This window comes from Carettochelys insculpta, chromosome 1, assembly GCF_033958435.1.
Source record: "Carettochelys insculpta isolate YL-2023 chromosome 1, ASM3395843v1, whole genome shotgun sequence".
Classification (NCBI taxonomy): domain Eukaryota; kingdom Metazoa; phylum Chordata; order Testudines; family Carettochelyidae; genus Carettochelys; species Carettochelys insculpta.
The window spans coordinates 332,564,021-332,586,650 of record NC_134137.1 but is presented as its reverse complement, the minus strand read 5'-3'; the positions used below and the strand labels follow the sequence as shown (position 1 = coordinate 332,586,650).

The window sequence follows — 22,630 nt, the reverse complement described above, 5'->3', positions numbered from 1 at the left end:
ATAGGAAGTGGCACTGTACTATGTAGTTGCAGAACAACCTCTCCATAGGCAATGCTTCCACCTAACTCACAGGGATGAGCAGCTGGTTTGTGCCCTGACTCATGAGGAATTTATGTCTTTAACAAAAGTTTTGGAAAAGAAGTATTTAGTATCATAACTCTGGATACATTTATCCCTTTAAATGGCCAATTATTTCCTTATTCCTGCTAAGATCATGAGCTACGGCTAAATAAAGGGGGAAAAACTAAAACCTAGATGTACATTAAGTTCTTTTTTTGCTTAATTCTTTTTTATTTAATATGTTATTCATGCTCTGTGACTGCAAGAGAAGAATAAATAAACAAATATATCTAGAACTCTGATTTTACAAACCTGAATGAAGTCAAATATTGTAAGTGGCAGCAGGTCATCCAGTATGGCTGTATCTTTAGAGAATCTGTTTAGTATTCCACCTACAGGTGGAAAAGAACAGAAATAAAGTAACAGGCAAAGGGCTCGTTGTTACATGAACACATTTTACAGATGGCAGTTTTAACTAAAGCATATGGAATATATTAATTGAGTTGATCATGGGCAATGGGTGACCCGACAGCTTGGGAAGGTAAGCACCACCCAGCCACATCACTTCTGCCCAAGACTCTGCCCCCCACCCCCACCACTGTGACCAATCACTTCTACTGAACCCCCTGCCTCCCCCACATACTTTGGGGCTTCTGGACCGCAGCCTGGGATGCATGGCCCTGGAGCTCTGGGGAGCTAGCTGCAGTGTGGCAGCAGCTGCCCCCACCCACCTTCCAAAGCTGAGCTACCAGTCCCAGTGGTGGGAGGACAGGTAGCATGGCCCAGCCCCAGCCTGCCTGCCCCAGCTTCTGCCACCATAAGAGCAGGCTGGGGGAAAGAGCCTGTGGGCCTCTGGTGGGGCATGGGCAGTGCCATGTGAGGCAGTTTGGGAAGGCATTGCTTTCCCACATCTACAATAACCTGCACCTATGGAGCTGATGTTTTAGCACTAAATGTAGCTTTGGTGTAACTGCTGTTCCATTATTGTTAATGGAGTTACACAGACTTACACCAGAGCTGCATGTAGCCCTACAGAGTTTATTTTAGTTGGCAAAGTCTCAGGAAAATAGAGTAGGTTAGTGCTTTAGAAGAAGCATGCTTAGATGGGATGGGAAAGAGAGACAAAGGCAGACAGTCTGCACCACTCGTGCGACAGGTTTTTCAATAGGTATAGACAGTCTGTGCATCAGCACGGTATTTGACTTCAAAATATCAGCTTCCTTGCTTCTAAGCAGACTTTGTGCATAATAATATCAGAAAATAAGAAAAGCTGTACTAATACGAAGGCGCTAAACAAATGGAAACTTATTCTGGTGCCTTTCTCTTCCCTAGTGTCTCCTGCTATCTGCTTTTAAGAATAGGCTAATAAATGAGGCTAGGACAGGGATTTCATTTAGTGACACTTACACCATTAGTTACATAATGAAATCCCTGGCAACTTTAGGGAGAGAGTCTGATATTCTTACTCATCCTTATTCCATCTACTTCAGTGGGATTACTTAGAGTAAGGTATTACTTAGTGTGAAGAAGGGTATCTGCATCCAACATTCGGTGACTTACTGTATGGCTGCATAATTTTGTCCAGCATGAACTCAACTCCTGTCTGTTTTTATGTCTTTTTTACACTCTGATAAAACCCAAAGGAAATATTTCAAAACCAAAGGAGACATCTAAAAATGTGTGATACTTAAAATGCAGTCAAGATTTTCTACAAGATTCATGCTTTGCTTTTAGTGTAGAAAACATTTAAAATTGAGCAGAAGTAGTAGAGAAGACCATGGTGCCCTTTAAACAGAATGAAGCACTCTTTAATTAAAATCAAAGGCATAAATAATTAAGTCAGTTTCTAACTTGACTACCTGCTTTCAAAGAGTTGACAGATGACATAGGTGCCTGAAGAACAGCATGCAGCATCTTCTTATGAAGAGTTTTAGAAACTGTTATAAGAGTATGCACCAGGGGTAAACCTCTGATGATTCCCATGGCAAGCAGGGTATCTGCCACTCCCACATAAATGTAAAAGACATAGTAGCTGCTAGACATGGTGATGATCACTGAAACACTTTGGTTCGTATTTTGTGCCTCTGTTGTGTTTGTCAAACTATGAAATGCAATTTAAAAAAATACAGTAAGTTCAAAAGCATATTAGTCACTTTTACTATCACTGTTACACAAGTTGTATTTGCAAGATCCATTTGTCCTAAATCTATATGGGTGATTTTTCTTTCTTGAATATCAACTTGCATGTGCAAAACACAACCAATTTGTCACTCCACATGCTATTAAGCCTGAATTCTCATTTCTGTGTTCAGCCACGGATATACTAATGCCTCATTTATCACTTCTCAGATACATGAGTGCTTGTCAAAAGAGAGTATTTTCTAAAAGCTGTTTCATGCACATGCACTACAGATGATTTGTCATGGAAATAGACAGGAACTAAGCCATTTATACATGCTTAGAAGCCCTCTTCTTTGATTTTCACTTTATTATTATGAAAAATGGATTATACCATAATGTCTTCTGAGCATGGTACCTTATTAGGAGTTATTTAATAAAAAAACAACCTATCTAAGTGGTAGGAAAAAAAAATAGACAAACTTCTCAAAAAAAAATAGACAAACTTTTAATTTGACAACTGAACCTAACTAAATTGCTAAACAAGCACAATGCTCCATCTGTGTCATAATCATGTAGGGTGAGTCCAACAGCACTGCAGTGAATTAGTTTAGCAGTAACTTTGTTAAACAGAATGTTGAGACTCATTAAGAAAGGAATAGATAGTAACACAGAATATACCATATTGCTGCTACATAAATCTATGGTACATCCATGTTTTGAATACCGCATGCAGATGTGGCTGCCCCACCTCAAAAAAAGATATATTGGAATTGGAAAGGGTTCAGAAAAGGGCAACAAAATCATTAGGGTGTGGAACAGCATCTGTATGAGGTGAGTTTAATGATACTGGGACTTCTCAGCTTGAAAAACAGATGATTAAGGGGGGATATGATGGAGGTCTATACAATCATGACTGGAGTGGAGCAAATAAATATGTAAGTTTTATTTACTTCTTCTCATAACACAAGAACTACGGGTCACCAAATAAAAAACAATAGGCAGCAGGTTTAAACCATAAAAAAGAAAGTATTCACACCACACATAATCAACCTGTGGAACTCTTGGCCAAATTATATTGTGAAGGTCAAGATTATACCAGGTTTCAAAAATGAACTAGATAAATTCAGCAAAGATCCATTAATGACTATTGGGCAGATGGGCCGGGGTCATGTCCTTCACCTCTATATGCCAGAAGCTGGGAATTGACAACAGGGAATAGATCATTTCATGATTAGCTATTCTGTTCATTCCCTTTGGGGCATCTAACACTGGCCACTATTGAAAGACAAAATGGTAGGCTAGCTGGAAGTTCAGTCTCATCCCATTATGGCCGTTCTTATATGTTGTTGATTATCCCTAAGGATCTTCATGAGCAGATATCAAGAGGGGTGTTTTTAAAAACAAAATCTAGCCGCAGAAAGAGAATCCCCAAACCCATAATAAAAGGAAGTCAGTACTTACTTACTGATATACCACAGCCCAAACACAGAAGCACCCACCTGAAATCAATGAACATACAATTTTTTTCTGTTACATTATGTTCTTTTACTCTTTTTCTTTTCCTCAACTATAGCAATTGTTTATTGCACCATTATATGTACCAAGAACATTATAACTGGATGAAATTCAAACACCTTGCCACTTTTATTCCTCCTTCCACAGGTACCCCTCCAGTGCACCTCCCAGGAGAACTATACAGATACACTTTATAAGCATTCAAGTACCAAATCACATTTTATATTTGTTGGCACTGTGATTAACAGGGAATTGCTAAAGTGCTTTCTTGGTGACAAGGGACACAATGTATGTTTTGAAGATTCTTTTGTTTTAAATATTATAATATCTTGTTAACAACTCAAACAGTGAGACTGGTTCCCAGTAGCTATGAAATGTGTGTCAAGACTTAAAGAGACAGTAAAGAATTGAACACATGACTATTTCATTTAACACGGTTAATTTTCAGGACTGTACCCCTTGAGCTAAACCTGTTCCTTCCTTCAGTTCAGCTCAGCTGTAACTTCTGTCCAATCTTTTGCCATGGGACTTACTGTAGTACTGTCATTCTCTCCAAGCCAATCTCTTTGCCTGATCTGAGTAGTCCTCAGCCAGGGCCAGATAAAGATATGTTGGTGCCCTAAGCTATGTCAAGTTTAAGAGGCCCCATAGCATTACCAACAAATGTAATTTAGTCTTTTTTTTTTTTATCTAGAGCCTCTTTGTAAATTAAGGCCCTAAACTCTAGTTTACTTAATTAGTGCATAAATCTGGCTCTCTCCTCCACATATCCTCTATCCTTCAGCTGCTAGTTTTACATAATGCTTCAACGTGCTGCTAATTTTCTGTGCCAGCAATCAAATTCTGCTTTGTTTAACGTGGAACTCATCCCTTCCGTATAGGTTCTTTGCCCCACTGCCCCTGACCACCATGACAGCCCTCAGTATCTAGTAACTACAGAGCTTCATCTTTACATTGTATTTTTGTCTATCCACAGAGAGCCAGGGGAGCCTCCTGTTGAGTTTATCTGGTTTATGATACCAGAAGCATTTCAGAGACAGCAACTGGACTGATTTTTTCCTAAACCTTATTCCTGGTAATATACACCCTAGCTCCTCTTTTCTTTATCTCCCCAAATCACTCATTATAAGATATGCCTTCCCACAAAGGTTAGAAATTTGTTTTAGCTGTCTTGTGAGATCTGCCATCTTTCCACCAGTGAGATAAATCACTGAAGTGCTGTCACCATAACCTAGTAATCAATATCACCCCCATGCTCCTATGTCTTGCAGTCATATACCCCTCTCCACCTTCGCTGCCTCTCAGTACATGACTAGAATCCTCATCTGAGGAATGCAGCCAGTTCTAAGTTGGGCCTGCTTTACTGAATTCTTACATGGCATTTCTGTGGGTAAATCCATTTCTTCTTGTGTTCTACTAGTTCAGCAACTCTGGCTTCTAGATACAGTATTTGGAGAGTAAAGGCCATGAGCTTCTTGCAAATATGCACACGTACAACACTTGGCCACATAGTAAATTCCTGCACATTTACTTTGTAATAATGCCCTGGTTGTCTACTAGGTTTAAGGCAGCATCAGTAGCATGCTCTAACAGCGTCTCTTCTATTTCTAAAAGCTGTCATGTAGAACTCCATTGTCAGCTTTTTACTTGATACTACTCACTCAATTTAGGAGTATAAAGTCTATAGTGCTAAAGGGTCATGCCCATCATAAACCTCTATACATGCAACCATGTCAGCTGCAGCAGTGCTGGGAGCTGTGGCTATGGCTGCCCAGTAGGGAGCCAGAGATGAAGCAAGGTGGCTAGCTGGAGCCTAGGAGGCCGGTGACCTAGGACCTGCCCTGGTCCAGCAAATTCCCTTGTTTGGGAATGGTCAGATCCAGAGGGTGCTGGACCAGGGAGATCCAAGCTGTAGGTACCTAGGTACTACTTAGATACCTAGGGAAATAAAATGGTAAAAATTTAGATTCCTACAGAGAACAATGGCTGCAGAATCTCAGTGGTGTCTGCATGTTGGATGTGAATTCTAAATTCTTTGTGTGATTCTAGTTCTTGGGATTATGGACTCTTGTACTGCCTTGCACTAACTCACTGTCTTTGATAAACAATAGTAAAAGAGAATATTAATATCCCACTCATCAGTAATTAATTCACACAGCCAATAAAAATGCATATGCTAAACTGCTGTCACTAAATACTTTTACATTTGGTCTGTCTGAACAAACATAACTTATATCAGGAGTATAACAGTCTTACCTCAATTAAAAAGATAATGATGCAAAAAAATAGCACAAAAAGCAAGCTTTTGTGGGTGGTAATGTATCTATAATAGGTACTCCAGGTAGTAACAGCACCCATTCTTTCTGCATCATCAATAAAACATTCCTGTCAAGATGATTAATAAGAACATTGTTAGAGTGACCACCTCCACCCCTAAGAACTATTGATACCAAAGTACAGTGACTCCTGTACCAATTCCTTTTAAGTGATCGAATAGCAGCCTTGAGCTTAGCTACAGAGGGGGCCTGACCGCAGCAAGGAGGACTAAAATTTTTCAGATGAGACCTTTTACTGAAAATGTATATTTAGGTTGAGCAAAACATTCACATATTCACACAGAATTTGTGGAATCATCTCAGCTGAAAAATAAAAAATATGTCTAAACTTTTTTTACTTTTCCATTTGAAATCAATTTAGAACTTTACATCCATATTGATTTTTTTAAAATGTAGTCTGCTAAGACCACTCAGGCAAAAGAAGACGGTAGAAATGATCATTTAAAAAAATAAGATATAAGCATTTCTTTATTGTACAAAGCACGCAGCATCATAGGGTCCTTGTCTGTGAATAGCACTCCTAGCCACTTTGGGAACACAAATAAAATAAAATAAGTACACAATAAAAGTACAAAAATTTCATATGAAAGTCACCTACAAAATTTCAGTTGTCCTCTAAGGGGCAACTTTGCCAAACTTGGAAATTAAATTCATTCATTATAAAGTGAAATAGAGGGATTTTAGTCCTGTTTTAAGTGCAAATCTCTTCAACTACAAAGCCATTATCAGAAATTCCATGATACTATAACTAATCCATCTTAACTTTCTCACCAATGTCTAAATCACCATGTGAAAATTGTCCAGTGCCCCCGCCCTTTATTTTAAACAAATTAAGTGTTATAAGCACATTCCGTGTGTAACTATTCCGGGTGGTTTAAATCATTGCATGAGGTAATATTTCAAATGTCTATTCTTGGTTCTTAGTTTAAAAACCTCAAAAATTTCAGTTTCAAAATTGACTTCAAATTTCATTTCCACATAATTAATCTTAGAAAGCAGTAACTATAAGGGACTAGCTGGTTGTCAAAAATTTTACATGACTGATTATAAAATCTGGAAAGTAGACAGGAGCTGTTCTTGAGGGTCTCGCGCAGTGACACTGCAACAAGATCCCTTCTAGAGTGATTGTTTTAGATTATATATGAAATCCTAAATTAAATTTCAGTCTAGTATTTGAGATACAAAAAATAAAGAACATTCTACAGAGCAGTACTTTACAGGGAAGATGGAAAACCTAGGACTATAGTGCTCAATGCTATCAGTGAAGTATTTAATCTAAAAATAAGGGCAAAATAAATTAGCACATACCTTCAAATCTTCTTCATTAATCTCATCACTTATTTCCAAGACACTGTCTTGAGACAAGCGCCTGGCATAGATATCTGTTTCACGAGACAGATTAGACTGGGGGGCCACTGACATTTTACGCAGAGAGGTATTCCCCTTTCTGTAAAAGCTTTGTCCCTGGTTATTTGAGATACGGGTCATTAAGTTCAGCACAGACTGCCTCCTCTGTCCTGGGAACATAGGCCCTGTGGTTATTAAATTGCTCCGAGGCAGAATAGTCTCACCCAGTTCAGAATCGGGCGACAAAGACAGCCTTCTGTCTGGTGTCTCACTGTGACTTTCTTCAATCCCATTGGCCTGTGCTGGAGCTTTTTGTATTATTGAGAACTTTCTGCTAGCATTAAGTGGATTAATAATAATGGAATTCTTTCTTTTTTCATTGAAATTGATAGTTTGTTTAAAAGATTGCTTCCTGGATTCATTTTGCAAAACCATTCCATCTCCATCAATGGAAAACCGTCGGAGAGCTTCATTCAGAATGGAGTTTCTTCTTTCTGGACTAAACTGATCAAAAGAATCAAATCCCATCAGATTTGAGCTGAAGTCAGGGCGCTGATCCTGAAGTTCAGAAAATGTTCCATAGAAATAGCAGGTCCCTTCATGCAAAATTAATATTTTGTCTGCTGTCTTTAAATGTTCCAGCTTTGAAGTCACCAGAATTCTAGTTTTATTTGCCATCAACTTGCAAACACAGCTGTATATACACATGTATGAAAAAAGAATTAAATGCATTTTAAAACCAGGGCAATCATTAAGTATTTACTCTCCATGCTTATGTATTACTTTTATCCCTTCCACTCTTACTCCATTTGCTTCCTTACGGCAGAGAAGTGGATGGAACACACAGTGTTCATCTGTGTTGCCAGGGGGGCTTGCAGAAGAAGGGTTGCTGGCCTCTAGTAAGGCTTAGTGTAGTGGTGCTGCAGCTAAGCTGCTTGTAAGTTCCCCACTCACAAACGTGCAAAACTTTTTTTTGTACATCACACAGATATGACTGGGAAGCTTCATGGCAGGTAGGGAATTGCTGTACAAACAATCCCCAAGGGGTCGTTTAGGAACATATGTGCTTGCCCAGTCTACTGTCAATCTCCCATTGGGTCAGTGGGTCCTTTTTGGGTGACCAGCCTGTTGGGGTTTACACAAAAACAGGACAAAAACTATTTTCTATGAGCTAATATGCCACAAACACTTGTTATTGCATGTACATACTATAATATTGTATGCAGAGAGGGAGGGAGGGAGGGAGGGAGGGAGGGAGAGAATAACTGTTTCTGGAAAGGAATAAACTCTGGGAAGGAATTACAGGATGTCCAGTTACTGGATGGGCACCTTTAATGAGTATAAGCTGCCTGCTAGTCAAAAGGTAATGTATAGTCACATGAATTTGATTACAGCACCCAATATCATTCCTGAAAACTAGGTATCATTTTAACCACTTCTATATTTGGGACATGTTAATACAAATTCTGTGCCAAGCACAAGAGGAAGTGTTTTCTTTCTTGGATTTGGATTTTGCATTGTACTGCTTGACAGAACTCCCAGAAACAAACCTTAGAAAACACACAGTACCTTTCAAATATTTCTTTTTCTGTTAAAATATCTAAATAGCCAAAAGGAGAATCCAGGAGATACAAATCCGCATCTTTGTACACTGCTCTAAACAGAGGAAATGGAAATGAAATTAGCTGTCACAAACATCCACCAGTTCCATTTAAGTTTAATTTAAAATGTATGATTTTAAAATTGAATTTCATAAAACCTGTAACTAATAGATTTAATAATCTAGATAGCTCATTTATAGGCAATCGTTGTTCAGAATTAATAGATTTATAATTCACCTTTTAATAAAGCTTTTCCTTGTAGTGGGGTATTTCGCACAGTAAGGTAATTTTTCATGGAATTCTGTGTAAGCAGAAGAAACTGCACACCCACCTTTAGTATGTCTTTTATTCTGCATCTTTTAAAGACCTATCTAAGGTCTGCTTTGACAAGCCTTGTCTGGGGTAGGGCGGGGAATGTTCATTCAGTTAAACAGAAGTTCGGACCTATTCCAAAGTCCACTGAATTTAAGTTCTTTCTCTGTGGAAGGCTAATAGAATTATGGGACCATACAGCTGAATCTTCCATAGTGCTTTACTCTAAATGGACTGCAAGGTCATGTGTGAGAATCTTAGGTCCCAATCCTGAAAACTGTAGCTTCACATCAGTGGGACTACTCATGTGCTTGATGTCCAGCAAGTGACTAGTATTTGCAGATTCCAAAACTTGGACTGCAAAGATCTTGAGCTGGACACTAGGGCCCGACCTTGCCACCACTGAAATGAACAAGAGTTTTGCCATTGACTTCAATGGGAACAGGAGCGGGCCCTTTGTCATACTGTGTAATTGTGAAAAATGACACTGTATAAATAAGTAATACAAAGAAATAATCAAGAAAATGCTGAAAATTGGATTTCACTTCCATTTAAGCTACTTTAAAATCCTTTAACATTTTTTTCTAAGTAGTTATTTTGAACAAAACATAATATGAAAAATATATAGCCTCTAAAAGCATAATGTGATACTCTGCTAATAGTATAGGTAATTGTACTATAAGACCTTTAGAAAGACCTTTTGCTATGATTGAATTCACTCGTTGTTTATTTGATGTACAGTAATGCACAGTAATTATACCATTCTTGACATTTTCAACAGTGGGTGTGTTTGTAGCTTACTTCCTATCATAATGGCAGTGTTCTCCTCAGTGCTATTGGATGTGATCCATACTGTCTTTGTGACAATATAATTATACAGCTGAAGATTAACGCCTATTGGCAAGCTGAACATGCAACAGTAGATTTATAAAGTCAATCATACAACATTCCAAGAATAAACCTGAATTCATCTGGAAGTTTACAAACATGGCTGTACATAGCATTTGGAAAGTATTTAACTAGCATGATAGCTTTTATGAAAATCTGAATCTGCAACTTAGTTCAATATCCCCCAAACTTTTTGAGTGATGAGGCATGCCCTCTTCAGGAAAATGAAATTAACTATAGTCTCTCACTGCTTGCAACTCTTCTGAGGTATTTTCTGCACTTGTCCCAACTTCGAAGGGGGCATGTTAATCAGGGTGGTGGGAGATTACTAATGAAGTGCTGCAGTGAATTGGCAGCACTTCATTAGGCTAATTCTCTCCCGCGGCATCTTCGAAGTGTCGTCGTGTGTGTAGCTGCAGAAACTTCGAAGTGCCTTTATTCCCCAAAATTTTGAGGAGTACAGGTACTTCAAAGTGCCCATGGGAAAGAATTAGCCCAATGAAGTGCTACATATTCACCATAGCACTTCATTAGTAATTTCCCATCATCCTAATTAACATGCCACCTTCAAAGTTGGGGGCAAGTGTACACCCAGCCTGAGTGTTCTAAAGGCCTTACATCTTAATATAAGTATCTTTCTCTTCACCCATAATGGAGCTTGCTCACTGTTTGGGAAATGCTCGTTATATCTTCTCAATGTGATCCTGCTTCTGCCAGGTGCATTTTGAGGACTGGTATACTATAATTTCAACACTGTGAACTAGTCATCCTTGGCAGATGAGTTAGCACTCATTGAAATGAGTAGAGTGGTTCACTTCAGTACTATCATTTCCAGCCGTGAAAGCCAGATCTCACTGCATTGGTTACACTGCTTCATATTTTGAAGGTGGTTTTCTTCACAATTGCATCAGCTAGAAGCTTCTTTTAAGGAAAACTCAAATTCTTGAGAACAATTGAGAATCCAGTCTGCTTCCACTACCCCTGTACCCATGTTGGTTCCAGGAAATGAGCGAGACAAAGAGGGGTGAGGTAATATCTGTTATTGAACAGACTAATTTATCTCAGCCACCTTAAACAAAACAACAGAAATGTAGCACTTTAACGTCTAGCAAAATGATTTATTTGGGGATGAACTTTTGTGGGACAGACCCCATGAAGTGGGTCTGTCCCACAAAAGCTCATCACCAAATAAATCATTTTGTTAGTCTTTAAAAAGTGCTACATTTCTGCTGTTTTGTTTTGTTGGCATACAGACTAACATGGCTACCTCTCTGTTACTACTCACCCACCTTGTCTCTCTCATACCCTGGAACCAACATGGCTACAAGATCAATGCATACAGAGGAATGGGAAGCATCGAAAGCATGTATCAAAGCCTATATGGAGCTGTGATTTAAACATTCATTCAGCCATGCGAAAACCCTGCCACTACAATTGTTTAGAAGGATTCTTTCTCAAGATACATATGCCTGGCTTATTTTTACATCCCTTTATTTAAGACAGACAAATGTCCAACAACAGGGATTAAGGTACAAGAAATATCATTAAGCCATCCAAGGTAGGGACTGCACCCTTGGGATATGTCTACAGAGCAGCTGTGTTACTAAATAAACTATTCTGGAAGAGCTTATTTTGAAATAACGCTAATACAAAAAGCATCTTGAATCACACTTAGCTGTTTTGAAACATAGCATCTACACACAACAGAGCCTATTTCAAAACAGAACCATTGGACGCACTATGGCTTATTTCAAAATAGGCTTTATTTCCTGTGACTGCAGCTACACTGGGGCTGCAACTCAAAATAACGTATGCAATTTGTGCAATGCAAATTGCATAATTTATTTCAGGTTAACTTATTTTGAACTTGATGCTGTCCACATGGCACCAAAGTTTAAAATAAGCAACTATTCTGAAGTTTCCACTACCCCTAATGTGACATGGGGTACCAAAACTGGGATACCATGCTCACTGTAGAGCTGCTATTTTGAGTGCAGTGTTTAGCCGCACAGTCACTATGTCATGATACGTTTGTATCCCAAAATATCTACTATAGTGCCACCAGAGCCTCTCTTAACAGCACCTATTTCAAAAGAGGTGCTATTCCTCATGCAATAAGGTTTACCAATTTAGAAATAAGCCAATCACAATTTCAAAATTATTTCAAAATAGCAGTTGTATTGTGTAGGTGCTAAGATAGTTATTTTGAAATAAAGAACTTGGGGGAAGCTGCAAAGGAATCACTGTAGGAAGAGGGCTTAATATGGGTGAGGTAATTAGTTTGTCCAATAAAACATGTTACCTTGCCCATCTTATGTTCTCTTCCCCCCAGTTATTCCTTTGAAGCTTCCCCTCCAGGACACAGTCCCTACCTTCAGTTGCTTAATGATATCTCTTAAAGTTTAATCCTTGTTGTTTGATAAGGGAAGGACATAAGTAAGGCTTATATATCTTTTAAAAATTCTTTCTCAACAATTTTACTGGGAAGATGTTCTACTGATTGAATCAATGTTTAAAATGCAGCTCGTGTAGAAGGTGATCCATAGTTTGCTGTCCAAGGGACAGTATGAAAGACAATGACATCCTAAGAAGTCACCTTTTGTATATTATATTGTGCTGTTTTGCTCCACTAGGTTTCCTTGACATGGTTTTCATAACATCGATTCTAAATAATCATGTAAGTCTTACTCTCTCCCTCTCCCTTATGGTATCCTTCTACAGTATAGTACCTAGCCTGAAGCTAGAAGATTAATGAATATCTGCTTTGGAGAAAATACTAATCTACTTCCTTAATCAGCCATCATAATTTACTGAAAAGACATGTACCTCCTCCCCTAGAAAGCAAATGTACCACTCAGGGCCTGCTTGGGAGTGGGAGCTCTTATCATCAAAGTCCCAGATGATATAGCCAAGAGGTGGTGGTATGCCACGACAACAATCCAGCTCTCTGGCTATTTATTTCAGAATGCTCGTGAATGTTTAGCAGCTGGCCTGAAACTGTTTGATTTGTTTTCTTCCTGGTGAGATGACTTAATTGATTTAAAGAATTATGAAAGCAAATGTATGACTTCAGTCATATGACTGAATTTATAAGTCTACTGCTGTGTGATCATCTGGCCTGTATCCATTAGTCGGCTGCTATAGCATTTTCAAAAGTATCCACTAATTTTGAATGACCAAACTCAGGAACTTAGCACCTGTTCATTCAGGAGTTCTGGCCACCTACTTCTCTCATTGACTTTAACCAGACTGTTGGGTGCTCAGTAGGTCTGAACGTCAGGCCTTGGCCATTCATGAAATTCACCCAGCTCAGGCATCTAAAATTAGGTTTTGTTTGTTTGTTTATTTTGTGGACAATGTGGGCTTTAACACTCAGCTTCCCTTCCTAAAAAATGGAGCAATATTTGACAACTTCTGAGGGTATTGTGATTCTCAGATACGTGATATGTAGAGCTCTTTGAGACCCTCTGGTGACAGATGCTTAACTACTTGGTATTTCTGCTTGCACACGACAAGCATTTCTCAGGTGTTGACAATCAGCATTTAATGCTGTGAACTTTAAACTGACATTTTCAGTTATCTATGGAAACTTGCATCCTTTGCTGAACCTCTGGGTATTTCTGAACTACATTAATGAACATACAGATGTATCTTAAATTCCTCCGTTTTCACAGGGCAGAAATCTGATCTCTGATATTAATATGCAGCTCCCACTAGAGTTAGGCAAATATATCTATGTGGCAGAATTAGGTCCACATTACATTAAACATTATGTTTCCCAAATGTGAAGTGTCCACCATTCAGATGATAAAATATTCACCTAGCTAGTGAGATTCTTGCCCGTTGACCTCCACTCAGAGTGATTCCACCATCCCCCAGTACAGTGGAGTCTTTTTCAGGAAACTTTGATATCTCCTGTTAAAAGATTTTAAAAATTAGACATGTACTTTCCATATTCAAATGGCACAAGTAGCTGAATAAGCATAAGCAAATTCACACAGAAGGGTTGGATAGAGATAACTGTAAGGTCACGCTGAATTTATTTGCTTATTTCATTGGTTCCATATTCAGAAATGAGGAATTAAAACATAAATATGTAGTTAACTCACAGCTCAACCAAAAACCCATCAAGTCTCAAGAACAAATATCAGTCTTTAATATTAGGGAAATTCAGGGAAGTCCACACCCACAGAGTTTCAATACCATAGTTCCCCAACAGCATTGTCTTTGGAGAGATTTGCAAAGGCCTTGAAAGCTAAACTCCACAGCTCAGGCTCTCTCTTATTTAAGAGAACTGGTGAATGTTCACTAGTAAATACCCAAAATCAGTAAAGATAAAGAAGGGGCTTAATTCCTCCCCATGGCTGGCAGGGGTGAAGGAAGAACTATGGATCTGTTTTGCTCCCTGATCCAATGCAATCCAGCTCTAGAGCTGGAATAGCTGAGAAGCCTAACACTGGGGAGAACCCTGCACCCATCAGTAGCTGACAAACCATCTCTATTTGCTTCGCACCACTCAAAAGTTTTCCTGTTCAAGGGGAATTCTCTACTGGCTGCTCATGGCCAGAATCTTGAGTGGAACACATGGGAGAAACTTTGAGTTAGCTTTTTCCTTTGCACAAGCCTGAAACCTTTGTACTGTGTTTTCTTTCTGTTTTATGTCATTGTTATTTCTGAAACATTGATGCTGATGCCTATTGCATTCATAATGAGTGGGTCTAGAGGGTTGGGGATGGTTATTTTAAAGTTTTTCTCCAATCCAAAAGTTATTTTGACCTTTTGAGGACCATGGAGAGAGGGTGAAAAATTAAGTCTCATTGTACTACCAGCCTGGATGTTTATTGTATTGACTGAATAAATCTGCCAGCATGTAACCTCTTACTTCAGCAATAGGATCAAGTAGGGAAAATCAATCTCCAGTTCATATATGTGCAACACAAACCACCCTGGGTATCCCCTGTTAATACAGAGACTGGGTCACTCCCCAGCACTCAGACCTGGATTTCAAACTCCTCAGTTTTCAAAGCTGTTTAGAACCAGTGTTCTGATTTGAGTCCACCTCTCCATATTAATTTTTGTTCCATGAGCCTCAGCTCTTCCTTTACAATGTGCTTTTGATCACCTTCCCTGTGACTGTGGCCATTAATCATTCTCCTCTAAACAATTTCTAACATACCAAGCTGCCGAGGCATCTTCAACAGACATGAAAATAAACAAATAAATACAACAACATGCCAGGAAAGTGTTTAGTTCTTCCTCCCTTGCAAATTAACACAGACTGAAGGGATAGAATGAACATGACTGTTCATTCGCGGTTTAGAGGCAGACTAAATGCCCTGCATCTTACAACATAGAAACTCTTTGCCTAGTACCTCAGGAAATGAAAGATTCCCAGTTTTTCAGTTCAGTAATAGCCTTGTCTTTCCAACATAAAAGAAATATGTGACCTTAAAAATTAAGACCCTTATATATGAAAAAAATTGAGTAATAGAAAGTTCTGACAATAAGACAGTGCAGCCTAGTGGATAGAACATTGGACTGGGGCTCTGGGGACCTGGCTTCCATTCCTAGCTCTACTGTTGCCCTGTGAGTGACCTTAGGAAAGTCACTTCACCTCCTTCCCCATCTGTAAAATGGAGGTACTGATACTGACCACCTCTTGTAAAGTGCTTTGAGACCTAATAATGGAAAGCACTGTAGAAGAGAGAGGTGGTGTTAGTTCCCTCTCCTATAAAGACCCAAGCACCCAAACTTCTGTAAACAATATGGTAAACATTACTGATTTGACAGGCAGAGAAATGTGAAAAGGTCCATTAAAAAAAATCAAACCTTGTCAATATAGCATATGTATAATGTCGGAGGTAGTTTGAGAGGATCCATAATACTGTATTCAGGTATTATAGGCACTCATTTGAAATGACCCACATAATACAATCAGGGATTCACTGCTCATCCATATGTACCTCTTATAGGTCAAACCATTATTATGTCTCTCCACTATGCCAGTAGGTATTTGCTTATTTATATATCTGGATATCTGAGCTGAATTTTTCCCATAGTTCCTACTGGTTCCGTTTGAAAATAAAGCCACTGTTTCCTAGTGCTACTGAAACTGTTCTTCCAGGAGAGACTAGCCAAAGACTTTTGGCATCTATTGGAACTTCCATGACAGACTGTGGGTAGCCCCACTGAACTGTAAACCCAGTTCCATGAGATCCAGGCTTGTAGACTGAGGAGACACCCACAGTGAGTCCACAAGCCTGGACTCAGGCAACAAGTTTACAAATTGCAGTGCCAATGTCCTGGCTTGGGCAGAAATCTGGGCTGCACTGGCAAGAGATAGGGAGCTTAAAGCCTGGGATCCAGTCCAATCCTGCACATCCCCACAGCTAGTTTTAGCCTCACAGCCCAAGAACCCCAAACCTGAGTTCAGTGACCTGGGCTCTGAGACGTGGTGCAGTGTAGACAATACCCTCAGAGTTCCCACACTTGAGAATCCATGCTACACTGTAAAGACTGGTTTACAACTGTTCAGCTCAGGTCTTACAGCTGTGCTAATTCACCCAATCTGCACTACACAGACCTTCTAACTCACGTGTGCATCATGAGCTGTATGCATGCTGAAAAATGGCAATGCTTGGACCAACAATCCAGGACTCTGATCTGCCCCACCAGCAGATCCTAGGACCATAGTGCAGATTGTTTGTTGACCAAAGTCAGACTGATTTGTGTGCAGACAGGCTTAGGTTTGAAAACGAAACAGAGCCCACGCTTAATGAGTAGTGTGCACATATCCACTGAAATTAATGATAAAAACACCCATTGACCTAAGTAGTGTCAGGACTTCAGCCTAGGTGTGCATAAAATATCATCGGGTGCCACTCTGTGCCATTGCCAACATATTTTGTGCCATTAGAGAACTTTTTACTTTCCAAAGAAGTCTTCCCTCCAATCCACTCAAGAAATTATAGCAGGGAGTAGACAGGGTGCTCTCCTCTGGAAAGTCACAGGTAATAAGTATTTTGTTAATCTGAGCCCAAAGGAAGAATATTTCATGTTTTGTCTAAATCTATCCTAGTTACTCAACTTTTGCATTTAGAAGTTGCAAATGCAATGGCAAATACAAAAAAAATAATTAATGTGACACCCAGTAGTTGTTTGGAACATGCATTAGCTACTGCTAAAAGCATGAGTACCGAGCCACATTCATCACAGTAACTTTACTGAAGAAAGTGGAGTCAAATCAGGGATGAATTTATCTTACTGATGCTCAATGCATAATAATTATAGAGTATACATTCCTACTCAATACTTCCACTTTTGATATCCAAATTGATAAACTTGTAGCCTATTCATTCCAAAATACAGAGCCCCCCACAGTTCCCAATTACTTCATTTACATCCGTGGGTGATTGGGGCTTAATGGTCTGCACTTTGGGTTGCTGATTTTTGTACCCCCTAAAATAAAATAACTTTGCAACTGATAGAGCAGCTCAGAGACTGCAGACATCGCTCTGGCTTTTGTAGTTCATGCTCACTTCCTTCTTCTCTGCTCCTTTTACTCTCCTCTTCTCTACAACCCAGATCTCTTTTTCTCTCTTCCTCTTGCTAGGATTGCCAACTCTGACTGAAGCTATTCTGGGAGATTTTTCCCCCAGCATGATGTAATATCATTTTCTTAAAGTATCCCATTAAAATCTCTAGGATTGCTTTCAACAGCCTTTAGGAGATTGATACCAGTTCCTGGAGCCTCTAAGCCTCTAAGCCAGGAGGCCTGGCAAGCTCTTGCTCTCCCTTTCTTCTCACTAATACTCCATACCTCCACCTCTTCTATCCACTGTCCCCAATTTCTATTTTTTTCTCCTTTCTATATGCAACTTTCTCTCACTCATTTCCCACCTCCCATATATTTGCCTTCTCTTCTTTCCCCTCCTTCCTCTCCCTCTGTCACCTGTTTTCTGCACAGCAACTACAAAGACCATCATGCAGACCCTGGAGTGTGAAAGGCCACTGGGAGAATCTGAAAATGTATCTAAGCTGAAACAAGCTACGTCTACACGTGTATGCTACATCGAAATAGCTTATTTTGATGTAGCGACATTGAAATAAGCTATTTCGATGAATAGCGTCTACACGTCCTCCAGGGCTGGTGCCGTCAACGTTCAACATCGACGTTGGGCAGCACCACATCAAAGTAGGTGCTTCAGGGGAGCGTCTACATGCCAAAGTGGCCCACTTTGAAATAGGGGTGCCAAGAACAGCTGCAGACAGGGTCACAGGGCGGACAAGCACTTCCGGGGCAACAGCTAGCCGCTCCCTTAAAGGGCCCCTCCCAGACACACTCAACCTGCACAGCACACGGTCTACAAAGCCACAGGCACGCACACCCGTCGCAGCAGTATGGACCCCCAGCAGCAGCAGCAGCAGCAGCAGCAGCAGCAGCAACCAGAGGTCCACACAGCCACCCCTACAGGAGCAGTGCTTGCCCTGCTCAATGCTATGCAGGAGGCAGCTGATCACCTTTTAGTCACAGAAGAGAAGCTACCCCCAGGGGAGGAGGAAGCAGCCCCAGACCCTGCTGTCCTCTGCCCCCCTCCCCCCCTGCTGCACACGCTGCCGGCTGTGGAGCTACCCTACGAGCACCAACTGGTGGGAGCGGCTGGTGCTCGGCGAGTGGGATAACGAGCGCTGGCTCCAGAACTTTCGCATGAGCCGGCAGACATTCCTGGAGCTCTGCCAGTGGCTCACCCCCACACTGAGGCACCAGGACACCTTCATGCGGCGTGCCCTCAGCATGGAGAAATGGGTCAGCACCGCTGTATGGAAGCTGGCCACTCCAGACAGCTACCGATCTGTGGGGCAGCAGTTTGGCATGGGCAAGGCCACCGTCAGGGCTGTCCTCATGGAGGTAAGAGGACCCACGGGGGGGGAAGCCCCAGGGGGGAGGGCAGCCCTGGGGGGGAGGGCAGCCCGGGGGTGGGGAGGGAGCCCTGGGAGGGTAGGGCCAAACACACCCCTCACTGGTGCTCTCCCATGTCCTTCCCCTGCAGGTCATCCACGCCATCAATGCCCTGCTCCTCCACAGGCTCGTGCGGCTTGGAGACCTGGATGCCGCCATCACGGGGTTTGCCAGCCTGGGCTTCCCAAATTCTTTGGGGCTCTGGATGGGACCCATATCCCCATCCATGCTCCGGGGCACAGCGGAGGACGCTTCCTGAACAGGAAGAGCTACCATTTGGTGGTCCTCCAGGCCTTGGTGGACAGCCGGGGCCGCTTCCTGGACATTTATGTTGGCTGGCCTGGCAGCACCCACAACGCCCGGGTGTTCAGGAATTTGGGCCTGTGCCGCCGGCTGGAGGCGGGGACCTACATCCCCCAGCAGGAGATCCCTGTGGGGGACACCACCATGCCCCTCTGCGTTGTTGCAGATGCGGCGTACCCCCTCTGGCCCTGGCTCATGCACCCTTACACGGGCCATCTGTCAGCCAGCCAGGAGTGCTTCAACACGCACCTGAACCATGCGCGCCAGGTGGTTGAGCGCACTTTTGGCCGCCTCAAAGGGCGCTGGAGGTGTCTCCTCACCCGCCTGGATGCAGGCCCCACCAACATCCCCCAGATTGTGGGCGCGTGCAGCGCACTTCACAACCTGGTCGAGAGCAAGGGGGAGGCATTCTTTTAGGGTTGGGCTGTGGAGGCTGGCAGGACTGACATCCCCCAGTCGCCAGGTGGACCCCGAGGGGATCCGGGTCCGGGAGGCCCCATTTTGACCAGGCCATGGGGTGAACACTGGCAGACCCCCACTGCACCTCCCCCATCCTCCACAACACTCCCTGCCCCCACGCCCACACCACAGAGCACCCAAGAGCACACCCCCCCACACTTTTCTTGCAAATAAAAATAGACCTGTTGTTTTTGAAACCAAACCAAAACAGTGATTTCTTTTATATTATAATACTAACTATATATAGATAGATAGATATAGCTATATAGTGAGAACAAAGGGGGGGGGAAATTTACGTGGGGGGGCAGGTACCATAAAAGAACAGGGGTCTAACACAAACTATATACACAAATATTATATGATGGGGGATATGTACAAAGGGGGAGGGGGGGCCACGTCCTGGGCCCCGCACCCCCTACTGTCCGGCACCCGGGGTTGGCGGGCGCGACCCTCACCTCGGCCTCAGCCCTGGCCGAGGGCCGGGCGAACCGGCAGGTATGGCCGGCAGGTGTCAGCAGGCCCCAGGTCCCCCTCGACGGAAGGCCCCAGGGTGGCGGACGGCGGTGGGATGGCGGTCAGAGCGGCAGGTGGAGCAGTGGGTGGAGCAGCGGGCGGCACGGCATGGGGGGCCAGGTAGTCCACTATGCGCTCAAAAGTGCGCATAAAGGCCCCCCCATGCCTCCTGGCACCAGGCCAGCGCCTGCTCCTGCAATTCCAGCCGCCGCTCATCCACCCACAGGCACTGCTCCAACACCTCCAGCTGACGCCGGAGGGTCGCGAGCAGCTGGGGGTCCGTCGCCATCCTCGGATGGTGGTGGCTCCGCCGTCGGCCCCGCCCTGGGGCTGGTTGGTGCTCCGCCAAGGGGCTGGCCTGCTGGGATGGCCCCGGTGGGCTCTCCAGGACCACTGACACCTCACCGGCGCTCTCCGGGCCCTCCGATGGTGCAGCTGCGGAACACGGGGGGGAAGAAGAGTGGAGACAGCTATTAGTGTGGCCCCCAAGCCATGGCCCTTGTCCCCCCAGCCCTCTGCTGCTGGTTCCCCATCCCCATCCCCGGGAGATGATGCTGCTGATGATGGGTGTCCCACCCCCCCGGGGGACACTAGGTTCCGCTCCCCCCATCCCCAGGGATGGGGCATGGCACTGTCCTGCTGGGGCGGCAGGGGCTGATGCACTCTTCTGAGGGACATGCCACTGCTGTCCTTGGGCCCATGGTCATCTGGGCATGTGGAGGGCCCTGGTCACGTCTCTTGTCCCCGCCCCTCAACCCTGGGGGTGTGCACCAGGGGTGGGTACATACCTGACGGTCCGCTCCCATGGTCGGGGGACTCCCTCTGGGTGGATGCCCTGCTGGAGCTCCGGGACGGCAGGATGATCCGCAGCCCCCCGTCGCTGGAGGAGAATTCCCCCTCCTCCTCCTCCAGTGTCCCAGGGTTGGGCTCCTGGGGGGGCCCCTGGGTGCGGGGCTTGCCTCCAGGGCGGACTCCGCCTCCGGGGCCTTCTGGGGCTCGTCGGCCGAGGTATCAAGAGTGGCCGGCAGGGAGGAGGTGTACCGGGGGCCCAGGATGGACCTGAGCTCCCTGTAAAAGGGGCAAATGGCGGGGATGTCCCCAGATCAGCTGGCCACATCCTGGGCCCGGGCGTAACCCTGCCGCAGCTCCTTAACCTTACTCCTGACGTGGTCAGGAGTGCGGACAGGGTGACCCCGGGCAGCCAGGCCCTTGGCCAGCCGAGCGAACGCATCCGCGTTCCACCTCTTGCTCCCCATTACCTGGAGCACCTCCTCCTCGCTCCAGAGCCCCAGCAGGTCCCGGATCTCGGCCTCCATCCAGGAGGGGCCCTGCTGCCTTTTGCCAGGCTGGCTGCCAGGCTGGGAGCCCTGGCTCCTCTTGGGGGGGTGCCCTGGGGGTGCTTGGGGGGCTGGCGGGTGGCCATCACAGCAGAGGGGTGTCTTGGGAGGGAGGCGTGCAGGCTAGCCACGTGTTAGTGCTGCTGCCTGCACGTGCTCTCAGCTTCCTGCACAGGAAGGCAGGGGGCGGGGAGCTTTAAGGGGCTGCTACACGCGGCGACCATAGAGCTCAGGGGATGGAGAGAGCGTCTCTCAACCCCTCAGCTGATGGCCGCCATGGCGGACCCTGCTCTTTCGATGTTGCGGGACGCGGATTGGCTACACGTGCCCTACTTCGACATTCAATGTCGAAGTGGGCACTATTCCCATCCCCTGATGGGGATAACGACTTCGACATCTTGCCGCCTTACGTCGATGTCAACTTCGAAATAGCGCTCGCCCCGTGTACACGTGGCGGGAGCTATTTCGAAGTTGGCGCGGCTACTTCGAAGTAGCCAGCACGTGTAGACGCGGCTACAGTAGCAAAGGCTCATTTCAAAGAGGAGCTGGAACACCACTCCAACGAACTTTATCATTTTCCTCTTTAGCTACTAGCAAAATACACTCCTTACCAACTTGCTCACTCACATGATGACTTCTATATTTCCAGCAAGAACATAAGCCTTTAGTATCTCACAGAAATTGTGATGTAGCCCAAACAAACACCAGATTTAATACCTCTTAACTGGGAACTGAGCAACTCAGGACCATCTCTAAGCAGATGGGCTTGCAGTGGACTTGGAAATATAAAGATGCCTCTTTTTTAGGCAGGAAAAATACACACAATAGACCAGATCCTTCACTGTAGCCAAGGACTGCCAAGCACAACTCAGCAGGGTC

General features: G+C 43.6%; 1 protein-coding gene across 1 annotated transcript in view; it reads right to left on the bottom strand.

The window, feature by feature from the left end:
• CFTR (CF transmembrane conductance regulator) overlaps window positions 1-22,630 on the bottom strand; it is a 164,300-nt gene that overhangs the window by 63,592 nt on the left and 78,078 nt on the right. The window contains exons 12-18 of the mRNA XM_075005183.1: window positions 14,001-14,095; window positions 8,949-9,035; window positions 7,341-8,073; window positions 5,953-6,081; window positions 3,643-3,680; window positions 1,920-2,161; window positions 373-452 (exon numbers count right to left, since the gene is read on the bottom strand). Coding sequence (XP_074861284.1) covers window positions 373-452; window positions 1,920-2,161; window positions 3,643-3,680; window positions 5,953-6,081; window positions 7,341-8,073; window positions 8,949-9,035; window positions 14,001-14,095 — 1,404 coding nt within the window. The remainder of the gene's footprint in view (window positions 1-372; window positions 453-1,919; window positions 2,162-3,642; window positions 3,681-5,952; window positions 6,082-7,340; window positions 8,074-8,948; window positions 9,036-14,000; window positions 14,096-22,630) is intronic.